Source organism: Petaurus breviceps, unplaced genomic scaffold, assembly GCF_028583685.1.
Source record: "Petaurus breviceps papuanus isolate PSGF00001 unplaced genomic scaffold, PetGlider_PUasm1.0 428, whole genome shotgun sequence".
NCBI lineage: Eukaryota > Metazoa > Chordata > Mammalia > Diprotodontia > Petauridae > Petaurus > Petaurus breviceps.
This window is the reverse complement of record NW_027186331.1, coordinates 435,732-451,073: the sequence shown is the minus strand read 5'-3', so window position 1 is coordinate 451,073 and position 15,342 is coordinate 435,732. Positions and strand designations below refer to the sequence as shown.

At 52.7% G+C, this 15,342-nt stretch overlaps 3 protein-coding genes across 4 annotated transcripts in view; 1 reads left to right on the top strand and 2 right to left on the bottom strand.

The window, feature by feature from the left end:
* GNAZ (G protein subunit alpha z) overlaps nucleotides 1–3,883 on the bottom strand; it is a 56,260-nt gene extending 52,377 nt beyond the window's left edge. Inside the window, exon 1 of the mRNA XM_069100807.1 lies at nucleotides 3,128–3,883. Within this exon, the coding sequence (XP_068956908.1) occupies nucleotides 3,128–3,850 (723 nt within the window). The 5' untranslated portion in view covers nucleotides 3,851–3,883. The remainder of the gene's footprint in view (nucleotides 1–3,127) is intronic.
* RSPH14 (radial spoke head 14 homolog) overlaps nucleotides 1–15,342 on the top strand; it is a 179,959-nt gene that overhangs the window by 86,770 nt on the left and 77,847 nt on the right. The window lies entirely within an intron of this gene.
* Nucleotides 3,889–15,342, bottom strand: part of LOC138171324 (uncharacterized) — a 49,530-nt gene continuing 38,076 nt past the window's right edge. Inside the window, exon 4 of the mRNA XM_069100771.1 lies at nucleotides 3,889–4,460. Within this exon, the coding sequence (XP_068956872.1) occupies nucleotides 4,051–4,460 (410 nt within the window). The 3' untranslated portion in view covers nucleotides 3,889–4,050. The remainder of the gene's footprint in view (nucleotides 4,461–15,342) is intronic.

The following is a 15,342-nucleotide window of genomic DNA, read 5'->3' as shown; positions in this document are numbered from 1 at the left end:
CAGAAGGCGGCTTGAGAGGTCTGGGGTTGGACTGGGGATGCTGAAGGGAGAGCTGGTCAGGGCCTACAGAAGGCGGCTTGAAGGGTCTGGGGTCTGGGACTGGGGATGCTGAAGGGAGGGGCCAAAGCCCAACTTTGCTTTCTTTTCCTGACATGAATGTGTCTGAGGGCCTCCATGGTCTAGCCCCATCTTGCTTGCTGAAGCTGAGGCCCTCCTGCTGTTTGCCTTCTGACCCTGAGTTCTAGCCTGAGTCACTTGAGAGTCTGAGTAAGACCTACACTCGCCATGGGCTTTGTTCTCAGGTTCCTCTCCACTGTGATCATCTGTGTTCTAGGACCCTTTGCATCCCTGAGGTTCCAAGGCCCATGGCTCCCAGGCTCGACTGCTGTATTCTTGGCCCCTTCCCCACACAATCTTTTCTTATTCAGCAAAGCCCTCAAGAGCAAAAAAGATTAAAACCCCAGGCTGCCAGGGTGTCAGAGGTCAGAAATCTGGATGGGGCAAACAGACAGACAGATGGGAGGCTGGTCTGCCAGCCACAATCATAATGCCTGAGGGGATCCATCCCAGCTAGGGTTTTTCATTTGATTCTTGCCGAGCCTGACTCAGCCCCAGGGCAGGGGCAGCCCCGTAACTTGGCCAGAAAGGAGACTAGGAGATGCCAACATGTAAGCAGGCAGGCCTTGGAAGAAGTGGGTACTCTTAGGCAGCCTCCTCAGAGTGCCCCCAGGCTAGCAGGGCCCTTCCCTGTCTACCAGCGGACAGTGGGACTTCACTCCATAGTCCTCCCAGCTTGCCTAATGGCTTACATTGCTACAAGGACAGAGGCCTGGCCTTCTGGGCCAACTGTCTAGCTCTTTCCCATCAGCCCCCACACAGCTGTGTTTCTCAACACAGCCAGTGGACACTGTGGGCCTGAGGCCAAGGCAGAAGGGGGAACAGAGGGAGGCAGCAGATATGGGGGAGTGGTTCAGCTGGGATGGCCAGCTGTGTGTTTGTGTGTGTGTGTGTGTGTTTGTGTGTGACAGACACAGAAGGAGACAGAGACAGAGACAGAGAGAGACAGAGACAGAGACAGAGAGGTGATAGGGAGGTGACAGGCCCTCCTGGTCTCAGGCCGGGTATCCCAGAAGGAAGGCTGTTGTCTGGGAGAGCTCTCAGAGGGAGGGGCCATCCATCACACAGCCCCTGAGGAAGGATCGCTTTCCACCCGATGGGATTTCCCCCTCGGTTTTCAAAGGTGATTATTAATATTTTTTTGGAGCTGTGTCCAGCAGGTGCTTAAGTAAGCTATAGGTGGAATCTGTGTGGGGACAGCCCAGTATGGCTGGGGAAGCCAGGCCCAGTCCTGATCCGTATTACTTACATGTCCTCAGGCGGGTCATGGCCCCCTTTCTGGCCTCAGTTTGTTGAGTTGTAGAGATATGGGGGCAAGTGGGTGGTGTAGTGGATGGAGTACCTGGCCTAGAGTCAGGAGGACTCATTTTCCTGAATTCAAATCTGCCTTCAGATAATTCCCAGCTGTGTGACCCTGGGCAAGTCACTTTACCCCGCCTGCCTCAGTTTCCTCATCTGTAAAATGAGCTGGAGAAGGCAATGGCAAACACCTCCAGTGACTTTGCCAAGAAAGCCCCAAATGGAGTCCCGAAGAGTCAGACATAACTGTAAAATGACTGAAAAGTGTAGATAATAAGACTTGGCTTCCCTTGTCCCCACCCCAGGCATCACATCTGCCTCCCTCAGACCTCCAAAGGCACTGTTGTGACTTCTCTAATGCCTTTAGAATGTAAGGACTATATCTCCTGCTGGACCATGGTCATGTCCATGAGTGAGTGTTAGTTTGGCACTCTTCCAGCCCCCAGGACCCCAGTGCTTAGGAAAGGTTCATCCAATGACCTGCATCCTTCCTCCAGGCCTCTTGTTCTAGACACAGGTTCAATGCCTCCTTCCCATTCTCTCAGTCCCTGAGGGCCCCTGGGCTCCCTATTGTAAAGTCCCTGCCCTGGGCAGGACAGAAAGAATGCTGGACTAGGCTGGAGTCAGGAGACCTGACTTTGAATCCTGGCTTGGCCATTGAGGAGCTTCCTGATGTGGAATGGGTTCTTTCTCCTCTGTGGTTCTCAGTGTCCTCATGTATAAAACAAGCCCTGGTTCTCTCTGGTCCTGACAGGCTCCTTCCAGCCTACAGCTCCTCAGCCTACTCCCTGGCAGCCCCCTTAGGCCCCTGGCGGAGGCTTTCTCACCTGGAGCCTCCTGAAAACTGAGGGTGCAATAAGGCAGGAAGGGCCTAAAAGAGAGAGGCTAGGCAGAGGCCAGCTGGGGAGCCTGTCCCGTGTCTTCTGGCATCAGGGAGAGCCCTGGGGCTGGCCTGGAGAGGGGAACAGCATGCTAGAGCTCAGAGAGTGGGGAGAGGGTGGTGGGACCCAGGGAACACTAGCCTAGGCAGCCAGGACATTGTGAGGGCTCACAGGACCAGGAGATTGGTTTGCCCCATGGCCATGTTTCTAGGGGGCTGGGATGGGGTGGGTGAGGAGGGCATTTCCCAGCAGCTTTCACTCAGGGTCTGGCTCATTACGTTCTGTCCCTAGTGCTCTGTTGTCCATGGGAAGATGGTGTGGGACGGGGCCATCCCTAGGCCACTGTCACCCAGCCAGCAGACCACACTCGTGCCCGCGGGCCCCCTCCCCCCCCCATTAGAGACTCAGAATCTCTCCAGGTCCTGAGGACTGGGCAGGAAGGACTGGAGAGACGGCAGCGCCAAGAACCAGGGCTTCAGACAGTGCCCTTTTCTCCCAGGATGGGTGGGGACTAGTGGCATTTCTATCGGGGCAGCCCCCGTTGAGTTTGTGGGAGACTCTCTGTGCCCTGGATCTCTCTCCTGCTGCGCGGCAGCTCACTCAGAGAATAGACAGGCATTTATAACAAACGAAAGCGCAGACCCCCCCCCACGCACACTTCCTCCTGCGAGCCGCCTGCCCACCTGGGGCCTTACCTCCCACCCCTGTACCCCGCGAGCTTCGGAAAGACGGTGTGGCCCCTCGGGTGTGGCGCCCCAGCCCGCCCTGGGGAGCCCCACTCGGACCTCACAGAGTACCCCCACGCCGCGGGGCCGCCGCGCCGCACTCACCGTCTGGTTGTCCTCGTACAGCTTCAGGTCGTAGCCACTGAGCTCCACGCAGAAGATTATGGCCGTGACGCCCTCGAAACAGTGAATCCATTTTTTGCGCTCCGATCTCTGCCCCCCCACGTCCACCATTTTGAACGTCAGCTCCTTGAAGGTGAACTTGTTCTCCACGATGCCCGTGGTCATGTCCCGCGAGCGCAGGATGTCCTCCACCGTGGGGATGTAGTCGAGCGCCGCGATCCTCTCCAGGTCGTTCAGGTAGTAGGCTGCGTTGTCTTCCAGGTGGTACTCGCTAGAGCGGCAGAAGCACTGCTGCACGCCCGGGTCGGCCCACAGCCGCTTCATGACCCCCAGCAGCTCGGGGGTGATCTCGCCCCGGCTCTCGGCCGGGCCGGTCAGCGCGAACAGCTGCACGGCGTCGTAGGCCCGGTCCGGGTTGTGGAAGTCGATCTTGAGCGCCGCCAGCGCGCGGATGATGCGCGTCAGCGAGTCGATGGCGTTGTAGACGATGAGGGGCTTGTACTCCCTGCAGGCCTCCAGGTTGAAGCCCCCGCTGTGGATGATCTTCATCTGCTTGACGATGGTGCTCTTGCCCGAGTTGCTGGTGCCCAGCAGGAGCAGCTTGATCTCGCGGCGTTGGCGCTGGCTCTCCGAGCGCAGGTGGCGGTCAATCCTCCGGGACCGCCGGGCTGCCTCTTTGTCCTCCGAGCTTTGCCGACATCCCATGGTACAGCAGCGGGCAGCCGGCCGGCAGGGCGGGGAAGCTGAGACGGGGACCTGGCTCTGGCGCTCCCTCTCCCCCTGCTCCGTGGTGCCTCTGACTGGCTAGCTGCAGTATCTTTGAGTCCTCGTGCCAGGTGCACCCTGTGGAAAAAAGAACAGAACTCTCCAATACCTGATGGGCCAACAGGTCTGTACCAACCGGCTCAGTCCCAGCAGGGGTGTGAAGACCTGCGGATGGGCAGCCACAGACGGCCTGCTTCTTCCCTGCCTCTCATGGTGCTCCCCTGCCCACGGAAGAAACGGTGGCACATTCCCTTTAGTGAGAAGACACGTCCCTTGTCCTCGGCTTGGCCCGATCTCTCAGGTACCCCTTGCTCTTCTGCATAATGATCTGCCTTTCTGTCTGAAGGTGAGGAGCTGCACAGCTCGGCCTTGGCCTCCGGCTGCCTGCCTTCTAACTGTATTTTCCTGTTGCTGTGGTGATGCTGCCAGGGCCGGCTGGAGGACTGGTGCAGGTTCCTCCTGCTGCTGCTGCTGCTGCTGCTGGGGTGCCTTCTTGGTCCCTCCCTGCTTGGGCTCTTCCGAGTCAGATCTGGGCCTTCTTGTCCCCCACCTGCCAAACAGAGAGCATAAGCAGTGAGCCTCAGAAGGAGGGACCTCCCTCTCTTGCTGCCTGCATCCTTCCACATCTCCCTCCCCATCACCCCAAGCACCCCCAAGCTGCAGAGAATCAGAAAAGGAAGGCAGTTTCTGAGAGTCCAAGCCTGACAGCCCGCCAGAAACACAGGAACAGCTGATGTCTCAGGGCCTCGGAAATGTGTTCCCTGAACAATGGTAAATCAAATGCCCTTTTCTTTCCAGCCTGCTGCGGTGTTATTATCCAAACCCACAGGAAAACAAACAGTGTCTAGCTGTGTCCCAATTCACTCTCAGCTAGAGACAGCCGCTGGCCTGCCCAGCCCTGTTCTGACTGGTTTGCCTGAAGCAAAGGACAAGAGGGAAAGGTGAGGCTCAGTAGGGCCTAGGCCTTGGCCTTGACCCGCCTCCTCCCCCCAGCTCTGTTTACTGTACCATTCATTCCCTCTCTCTGCTCCTGGCCCCTGGGTCCAGACTCAGCTTCCTGGTCTGGGCCCCACCCCTGGGGTTTATGCAGCCCTAACATTCCTTGCAGAGAAACAAGGATCTAATCGCTGTAATGCTGACTTGTCTGTCACTGAGCTTGGGGGAGACAGCCTTGATCCCCCTCCTTTGGGAGAGGAAACTGGTTTAATAGAAAGCAGCCTAAGCTCGGATTCAAGAACCCTAGGCTTGAGTCAGGACCGTTGCCACTGATTACCTGTGTGGTCTTAGGAAGCTCTCCTCACCCCTCTGTCAAGGAGCGGGAGATGGGGTCCTAGCTTCTGGAAGGGCACTCCTCACTGTAGCTTTGTAGTCCTTGGAGGGGGAGTCAACCAGCTGGGACTGTGACTTGCCTGTTGGACAGCTTACATTTCTGGAGCACTTGACAGTTTACAAAAGCAGTGATCCTATGGGACGTTCAAATCCAACAAGGTTTTTGGAACATCCACTAGTCAAAAGGCACTTTGCCAGGCAGTGGGGATACAGGGAAGCTTGCATTCTACTGGATGGGGGCCCATCATCACAGACAGGGATATCTCTGCAGAGCGATTGAAGAGGGATCACAGGAGATGAGACAGAGGGCTCTAGGAATCTTTGGGGAGGAAGTGGTTATGACACCTGGAGGGGAGGGGGGGCCTAAGGAAGGCTTCCTGGAGGCAGTGGTCCCTGAGCTGAGCCTTGAAGGGCCATTGATTTTATTTCCCTCAAATTGTATTACACGTGCAAGGCTCTGTGCTGGGCCCTAGGGATACTCTGAAAGATGATGAAGAAGGAGGAGGAGGAGGAGGCATGGGATGGTCTGTTCAAATGGAATGTGAAGTCTGGGCACTAGCTGGGAATGCAGCTGGTCTGGAGCCTGATTAGAGGGGCCAAAATGCCAGACTGCAGAGTCAGTGGGTTTGCTGAGGCCTTTCGGGCAGGGGAATGACATGCTTAGACCTGTTCCTTGGTAGTCTGGAGGTGAGAGAGATTGCAGAAGTCCAGGCCAGGGGAGAATAAATGCCCAAGTTGTGATGGTGGCCCTGGGAGGAGGGGACAAGTGTGAGCGATGATGGAGGGGCAGGTGTCATTAGCCTTATTTTACAGCTAAGGAGCCTTGAAGATCAGAGTTCAGTTCCAATGCTCGGCGTCAAAGCAGAGCAGGTCCTTGAGATCCCAGAGTTCAGCATTCTGTTCCCTCCCCCTCACTGTCTTCCAATCCATGTGGCAGAATGTAATGTTTGCTGAGCAGGATCCATGGGCGGTCCAAAGATATGCCTTCCTTTAGAGCTAGTAAGAAAGACAAGTACACAAGGGAACTAATGACCAAACATGGAATGACAGTTCATGCTGATAGACATTCAGAGAAAGAAAGCTTAGAAGTCTTCTCACAGGAGGTCAGACTTGAGTCAATTTGACTTGGTGTGTGTGTGTGTGTGTGTGTGTGTGTGTGTGTGTGTGTGTGTATTTTAATATAAAGTCTTACATGGGTTCAAAGGAGCAACTTCACTAGTCCAAGAGAGGGGAGGGCTGTCTAGACAGCAGTTGGTTTGAAAGCGACTTGGGAGTTGTTGTAGACTTGGGAGTTTGGTGTGTGTCAGCAATGTGGTCTGCTAGCCAGAAAGCAGCATCCGGGACGAGGGAGGCCATCTTCCCACTCTCCTCTGCTCTAGTCAGACTACATCCAGAGGACCAACTTCTGGGCAAGAAAAGACCTGGAGTAGCTGGAGAGCGCTCCAGCAAGGACAGCTTGGTGATGGCTGACTTTTCATTTGTCCAGCAGGAGAATCAATGGAGAAAAGAAAACATAGGGGCTTCTTCTTTAATAATGACCTTAGAGAATAGAACCAGGAAGAGGGGGTGGGGTTTGCAGAGAGGTGTGTTAGTGCTTCCTAAAGGGAGACACTTCCTAACATTGAGAGCCAGCCCACAGCAGAGCAGGCTGCCTGGGGAACTGGTGAGTTCCATTTCACTGGAGGGCTTCAGGCAAGACCAGATGATCATGGGGTGGGGGGACGTTATAGAGGACATTCTTGTTGAGTCATGGATTTGACTCACTTCTTTTAGAACTTCTTATCCTAAAGAGGAAGGGGATTCTGGGTGGACAAAGGGACGCAGGAAAAGTCTCAGAGGAAGGGAAATAGAGGCCAGGTTTGGATGATGCTGAATGGTTTCCTTTCTAGTTCCCCAAATGTTGTTAAGCATGAACAGAGCACTGGGGAGTGCAGGTACTGGGAAAGAGAAGATAGTCTCACAAACGGGCTTTGGGACATAGATCCCCATGCTGAGACAGTTTATGAATCAGTAGCCATTCAGAACCCTAATGCGTGATCCCTCCTTCACTGATGTCTGCTTTGATCAGCCAGCCAGAGGATGTATTCATTCAGAATAGAAGACATTTAATTAGATAGCAAAGTGAATAAAATGACAGGAAAATACTTCCCCATGCACACATGGGGTAAACTCCCACAAGCTACCATCCTACCAGCTGGGGAGGAACTCATGCAAAAACATATGTGACAGTTAAACATGTATGAAAGTATACATGTAAGGAACATGATAGCCAGGGAATACAGATGAAGACAGGAACCTGAGGGGTCAGAGCATGTGTGGAAGGCACACAAGTTAGGGACATGTACTCCCAGGGCAGGTCACATCTCTGAGACATTTCAGGACTACTAATATCCTCCAGTGACATCATACTGTTTGCTGGGCTCTGCTTTTCTCTAGGCAGGGTGTCTCTCTTGGGCACATTAGGTTTCTCTTTGCTACCCTTTCCTAGGATTCATCTCTTCAGGCCTATCCACTGACTTTTTGCTCCCATCTACTACATGTAATGACTGGAAAGCCTCTCCCTGATAAGAGTGGGTTGATCTCTTTTAATCTAGCCAAGGGCATCTGAATAAAAGTTAACTAGAGTGTCCTCAGCTTAAGATCTGGTGTCAGCTTAAAATCCATGTTTCAGACATCTGTTTGAGTCTTAGAAAATTCTTTGTAACTTCTGTTTAAACCCAAATGGGATTCCTGTTGTTCCCTCAGTTTGAGTACTTTTTAAAAAAAAAGATCCTTTGTAGGAGCTCTGTATCATCTGGGTCTTTGAAGCCTGTTCCAAGTTTTCTCCTCTGATTGGCATTCATAGAAAGTTGAGCAAGAACAGAAGCTGAACTAAAAAGGCAGGGTCATTCCTTCCCAGCTTCTGGCTCACATTCTTGCCTTTATCATGTAAATATTTCTGCTTACTATGTGTGATAGTAATGGAATATAAAGATCCCCCAATATTCCTCCACCTGGCCCACCCCATTTCTCCCTAGAGCCTCTGTTGTGAAGGGGCCAGGTCAGCTTGCCTTCATTCCCCTCTCTGCCCAGTTCCTAACGTTCTGGACCATAGTCATGCTGGGTGCTTTGGTTCCCCCATCCCCAGGGTGGGCCCCACTGGTTTTCAGTTCCCCTTTTGTGTGTTGCTTATTAATGATGATGATGATGATGATGAGGTGGTTGGTGCTGTCTTTCCCCATTAGAGTGTAAGCTTCTTGAAGGCAGGGGCTGCTTCTCTTTTTGCTTATGTCTCCTCAGTGCTTAGTAAAGTGCCTGGCACATAATAAGTCCTTAATAAATGCTTGTTGCCTTCCTTGTTTTATACATTTGTCAGCAACAAAATGTCCCTGCTTTTGTGAAGTATCATCCTTGTCTTCTTATATAAAGTTTAGGGGATATAGGTCCTTGCTGTCATGGAACTTATAGTCTGAGATGACATATACAACACATGATGAAGGAGGTAAGTGGGAAGGTGGAAAGAATATCAGATGTAGAGTCCAAGGACCTGGGTTCAAATTGTGACTTAGCTAGATACTGCTTCCATGACTTGAAAAAGTCACTTTCCTTCACTGGGCTTCAGTTTCCTCTTTTGAGCAATGAGGGAGCTGACCTAACATAATCTCTAAAGTCTCTTCAGTCTTCAGATTTTCTGATACTTTGGATTAAAGATCATTAGTTGGGTGTAAGCAAAGTCTAGACTGTCCAGGTAACCCCCTCACCTCCTCATGGAAAGAGGTGGGAGAGGGGTGGGGCTCTGGGGGCTCCCAGAACCATCAGTTTGGGGCTAGAAGGTATGTAGGTCAAACTTCTTATTTTCCAGGTGAATGAGAAAGTGGAGAGCCAGAGAGATGAAGTAATTTTACCAAAATTGGGAGGCCAGGTCCTTCCCACTGGGCCAGATGGTGCCTTTCCAGGGCCTTGTAGGCTCTCCAGCCTGCCTATCAGGGATGAAGGCCACTTCTTGTGCTTGGCTGACCTTGGCCTAGGTCTCCCGGCATGTCTTATTCCTGTCCCGGTCAGAGCAGTTACCACCAATTCTTGATATCAAGAGCTTCAGCTCCACCCTGGCCCTCCCTTTACAGCTGGTGTGCCAGTCTCTTCTGGGCTCACTCCAGGTGCTCTGGGCTGGGGCAGCCTGGCTTGTCCCTTGGCGTGGAGTTGTCCAGACTCATAAACAGGGCTTAAGATGGAGAAGGTCTCAGTCCAGTGAGGTCTTTCCTTCTCTAGACCTCATATGGGCTCATAACAGGAAGATAAACATGAGTGTTAGGAGCGGTAACAGTGGGAAAGGAGTGAAGGAGAAAATCTCAGGACTCAGTGGAACGGTTTTGTTTGCTGGAGATGGTGTGCCCGGGAGGAGCCTGGTCAGGACTTCCCCAGTGCCCCTTCCCCCTTGTGTGTCTAGCTTAACAAGGTGCTAAATGGACTAGAGGAGGTTAGCTGGTAGACACCTGCAGATTGCTTGGCTCAGACTATTACTGCCTTTGCTCCAGAAACAACACCTCAGTGAGAGTGATTGATGGATTCAGAGCCAATTTCATACATTGGCCTTGGCCTGAGTCTTCAGAAGGGAAAGCAGGGCCCCAGATGGCTACCTCCATCACTCCTCAACCTCCCTTTGCCATCATCTGGGAAAGACCCAGGGCCCCTTCTCAACATAAAGGGTCTAAATGCATAACAAGACATAGGAAACCAGTTCCTGTGAATGAGCGTTCCTGTTTGTCCTGTACACGGCTTGCTTTGGGCATCCTTGTTTGCATGTTGTCTCCAACATTGGGCTGTGAGTTCTCTGAGGGCAAGACTGCCTTTTGACTTTTTGTAGTCCCAGAGCTTAGCACAGTACCTGGAATATAGCAGGCACTTAATGTTTCTGAATGACTGATGTCTGAGAGATGAGAGCAAGAAGAGACAGGTGTAGAGGAAGCTTATAGCGAGAATCATTTACTAAATACCTACTGTGTGCCCAGCCCCAGGGAACAAAAGGAAAGTCATCCCTGCCCTTGTAGAACTTGCAGTCGACACAGGTGGGATGACCTGGACGAATGGAGGCATATACATGATGTATACAAGACGATTTGGGGGGCGAGGAGGAGAGACGCACAAAGTGGCCCTGGAGCTGAGCCATGAAGAGGTTTTAAGAGGGGCAAGTAAGGAAGATGGGTGCTCTAGGCATTAGTGTCAGCCAGTGCAAAGGCATGGAGAATGGAGATGTCCCTGTCAGTCACTGTCATAAAGATGGGATTTGCTCCAAGTTCAGATCCTGCCTCTGATGGTTATTGACTGGGTGACTTTGGGCTCATCATTTTCCTTTTCCTGGGTTTAAACTGCCTTAGCTATTTTCTGAAGCCCCCTCCTGCTCTAGCTTCTGTGATGCTAATGTTTGAGTGAAAGGGGCGGAAGTGGTGGTAGCAAGCCAGAGGGCTGGTTTTTCTAGGAGTTTTGATGTCGGGGAGAGGAGAGTCAGAGAACGATCACTTCATGGGATGGTAGGGACTGGGGAGGGCTTGTAGGCAGCAGGGAAGAAAGAGGTCAGTAGTGACAGAATGAAGACAAGGGAGATGGGAAACATTTTGCTGGAGAAGGTGGGAGAGGTTAGTAACGTCAAGGGCACATGTAGAAGGGTTGGCCTTGGCAAGAAGAATCATCACTGCATTAAAGACTGGAGTGATGAAAGAGGGGATGGAGGATGATGACAAGCTATTATGGGATACAGAGAAGGGCAGAAGAGGGAGCTCCCCGGGAAGTTCCCCTGCTTTCTGAGGCAAGGCTCTCCACTGTAAGGGGTGGGGCAGGGGCTGGGATGTGAGGCTCAAGGACAGACAGCCACTGTGAGGAGCACAGTAGAGAATCGCTGTCTTTGCTGCAGGGAGGGCCCAGGTAAGAGTAGACAGCACGCCCAGGTGGTGGCCCGAGTTGGCTGGGTGTGTGAATTTCTGGAACTCCGTTTGGGAGGGCATGAGCAGGAGTGGATACAGAATTTGGGGTCTGACAGGGTCAGAGCAGTGACGGGGAGGGAGTGAGGGATTCCAGAGTGGAGGAAAGTGGTGTTGTCTGTCTTCATTCTCAAAGAGCACCATGACATCAGCGGGGTGATGCCATGACTCGAAGGTGGATAGGATTTAAATGAGGCAGGGCTGTGCAAGCCTCACTCTCACCTCTGAAGCCATCTGCGCCCAGTGGCCACATATGGCCCAGGATGCAGTGGGAGACCTTGGCTTTTTCAAGCTAAGGTCCTTAACAGGTAAGAGGTGAACTGGGTAACTAAAGGGTTGGGACTGGAAAAGAAGAGATTTAAGCTCAGAGGCAGGGTGATGACTGGGAGAAATGGAGGGGCAGAGGGCTGGTGGTCCTGGTGAGAATGACAACAGGTCTAAGAGAAGCTACAGGAACAAGCTTGAATGAGAGGCTGTTGGCCCTGGAGAAAGTCATTTCAGGCTCAGGACTGGAAGGAGAGCTGGGCAGCCTCTGCTCCAGTCTTTGCTGGGGTACCTTGGATGGCTGGCCTCCTCCCTGGAGGCCCCTTCCCCCTCCATGGGGCTCCTTTTATCAGCCTGGACTTTCCTCTGTAACTTGGTGCCAAATGGAACAAGTCTATTTCCTCCTTTGTGGGATGCCCTTCACATGCTTGGTCCCCCAAGTGTTCTCCAAACTAAAGAAACCCAGTTTCTTCAGGTGATCTTCCGGTGCTGTGACAGCAGGGCCCTTCCCTATGCAGATCGCTTTCCTCAGATACTCTCCAGTGCTCACTAAGTGCATTCACCTAGAAGGGTCTGCCCAAGGACAGCAGGACTTCCCTCCTCAGTCTCTGCCTCCTTCTTTGCAGCCTAAGATGGCGCTAGCTTTGCTGGCTCTTATCACACAGTATTGATTCATATAGAGCTTGCAGCCCACTGAGACCCCCAGCCCTTTTTCAAACTGTCCTGAAGGTATATCTTCCCATCTTAGGCTTCTGAAGTCGATTTTGTGGTTCCAGACTTTTTTCCCATTAAATTTAATCTTAACAATTTGGCCCAATGTTTTCACTTGCCATCATCTTCTCTTATTCTGCCTCTGTTTCATCCCACATGTTAACTCCTTATCCTTGCTTTGTATCTCTTGAAAATTTAATGAGCCCTAGCCATCTATGGCTTTATCCAGACCATTGATAAAAATGACCCTTGTTTCCATGGAGAGGAGGCCTGTGCACCTTTGAGGCCCCTGAGGGGAGCCACGTGGCCCTGGGATGGTGGTGCCAAGCTGGGAGCTGCAGGTACTCAAACCAGCAGCGGAGGCATGGTGAGGGCGGGCTGGGGAGGTGAAGGTTGGGGAATGCTTGGAGCTGTGTTTGTGGGTAGCAGGGGGAGGAGCCAGGAAAGAGTGATAGACTGAAGGTACAGGAGAGAGGGTCAGTGATTGTGGTGCACTTTGTGGAGAGGTGGGAGGTGATGGATTGCTGAAAGCTGCCTGATTCTGGGACCACATGGAAGCAGAAGCTGAGGAGCAGTAAGAGAAAGCACCAGAAGGGTGGGGGAACAACCTGTACCACATTGTCCTTCACTGGCATAGGCCAGGGGAGAGCAGTGAGCTATCTGCCATCCTGGAGTCAGGAAGCCCTGGGTTCAGATCCTGCTTTGGATTCTAAGTGTGACCCTGGGTAGGTCACTAATCTGTTTGACTCAGTTTTCCTCAGCAGTAAAATGGGCATAATGATAGCACCTGCCTTCCAGGATTATTGTGGGGAACAAATGAGATATTTGTAAAGTGCCAGTTTCTGGCACATTAGTTTAACAAATCCTCCCTCCCTCCCTTCCTTCCTTCCTTCCTTCTTCCCTCCCTCCCTTCTTTTTCCTTCTTTCTCCCTCCCTCTCTCCTTTTCTCCCTCCTCCACTCTTGGATTTTCTGTGCTATTCTTTATATCTATTTTGGTGAGCTTTTTAAAAGCCAATCCCATGTTGATGTTATGTTAGCCTGACTGCTTGCATGGGTACTGAGGGATTATTTCCTCTTGTTGTAGAGACCTAGAAATGACCCAAATTTGGCTCTGCCTGTGTAGGGGCATGTGCCAGAAAGGGCTTTGTGAGAGACAGCCAAGACTGAACCTGGTTCATGCAAACCCAGCTCTTCTGTCATTGGCTCTGGGTTACATTTGCTCTCCTGGGGTAAAGAGAAGAATCAAAGAAGGGGGAGGACAGAGGCTTGGGCTAAGTGGGCCATGGAGAAGATACAGAGATGCTGAACTCTCTGCCAAGAGAATGATCTTTGGCCCTTCCAAGACAAACTCAAACTGGCACCCAGGGAACCCAAGGCCCAGAAAGGCCGGGCGATGCAGAGGAAACTGGTCAGCCTTGATGAACCCCATGCCAGTCTCCTAAAGGCCCTGCTGGATGTGACCACTCAGCCTGCCAGTGACCTTTGGAAGACTGCTGCTGGATGGCTGCCACAAGGCTGGAGAAGGCCGATGTCCTACAGATGATAGGCTGGTGAACCTGCGTTAGGGTCGCATCAGCAGTCTAGAACCTGGTAAGGAAGCAGTGACTGAGAGATCTGGCCGGTTCCATCCAGGAGCAAGCCAGGCCAGACTCCCCTCCTTTCCATTTCTGGACAGTTACCAGCCAGTAGAGCCAGGGAATGCTGTGGCCAGAGCTGACCTAGATCTGAGCACAGCCCTTTTACCAAAGCCCCTCATGCCATTTTTATGGAGATGGAGATGTTTGGGAGGTTGAGCAACCAGATATAAAGAAGGGATTATTGTTCCATGGTGTCTGTGCAGGAGGTCTCCAGTGGGGTGCCCCAGGGATCTGGGCATGGCCTGTGCTGTTTCATGGACTGCGTCAGCTCAGAGGACAGCTTTGCCAAACTTTCTGATGATGCAAAGCTGAGAACTACAGCTCCCCCAGAGGGAACAGAGTCAGGATATGGCAGAGTGTTCCACTAACTCCATTAAGAGGAGACTGATAAGGGCCAGTTCAGAACAGTAGGGTGAAGGAGACGTGACTAGACGGCAGTTGGTCTGAAGGCAGAGACAGGGCTGGGGTGGCCAGGGTCCTGGTGGGCAGCTCCAGAGTATTTTGAGAGCACAGACCAGACTGGATGAGGGGCCGTCACACCCGGAAGGGCTGGGGTTTTCCCTCGGTCCTGTGCGATCCCTCATCAGTCCCTGTGAGGCCCTGGGAAGCTGATGAGCTGGGGAGGAGGTGGGCAGGGGCATCACAGCATCTCGAGCACTCTCTGGTTGAGAGAACTGTTAGCAGAGAGCAGCCCTGAGACTCCCTTCCACTGAGTGAGCATTTTGAAAGGTTCCACTGCCTGCCAGGCTCCATGTTAGGTTCTATGTGAGGAGCTGGCGATTCAGAGACAGCCCTGTGGCCAGGGGCCACCCTCAGGAGCTTACCTTCTCCAGGAGCTACTACACAAATACATACAAACAGCTAACAATCCCAGAGTACTTGGTGGATGGTGGGGCAGCAGAGGGCCTAGGCCCTGGGAACTGAATTCAGGGGAATGGGCTGAACGCTTGATGTGGGGAGACATTTCATATCCGTGAGAACGTTTGGTGAAAACAGTGCTGAGTGGGCAGCTTCAGGAGGGAGCCAGCTCCCAGGCCCAGAGGACGACTTGGGGGTGGGGTGGGATTCTTGGGGGGTGCAGCTCCTCTGAGATTCTGTCCCTGGCCTGCCCCACACTGGGCCACAGAAGGATTCTGTGACGAGGAAGGCTGCCCACTGCAGGGCACAAGGCAGGAGGGACCCACTGCTTCCACCTTCCCTGCCACTACAGCCCCCAGGAGAATGTCTGGTCCAAAGTAGGCAGTTAGCAAATGCTGGATGAATAAGTAGTTCTTAATTACTTGCAAATTCAAAGCAGCTTCCTAGGTTGTCTTCCTCCCATAAGCAGGGCCACAAATTCCACCACTAAGGAGGCTTTGTTCAAGCCCAGTCTTTGTAAGACGAGCAATACAATCCAGATCATTCAGCACTCAAATGCTTGGGGAGCCCCTGGCCTCATAGAACCAGGGATGTCAGGGCTGGGAGGTGCCTGAGAACAGGGGATGTCAGGGCTGGGAGGGGCCTGAGAACAGGGGATGTCAGGGCTGGGAGGGGCCT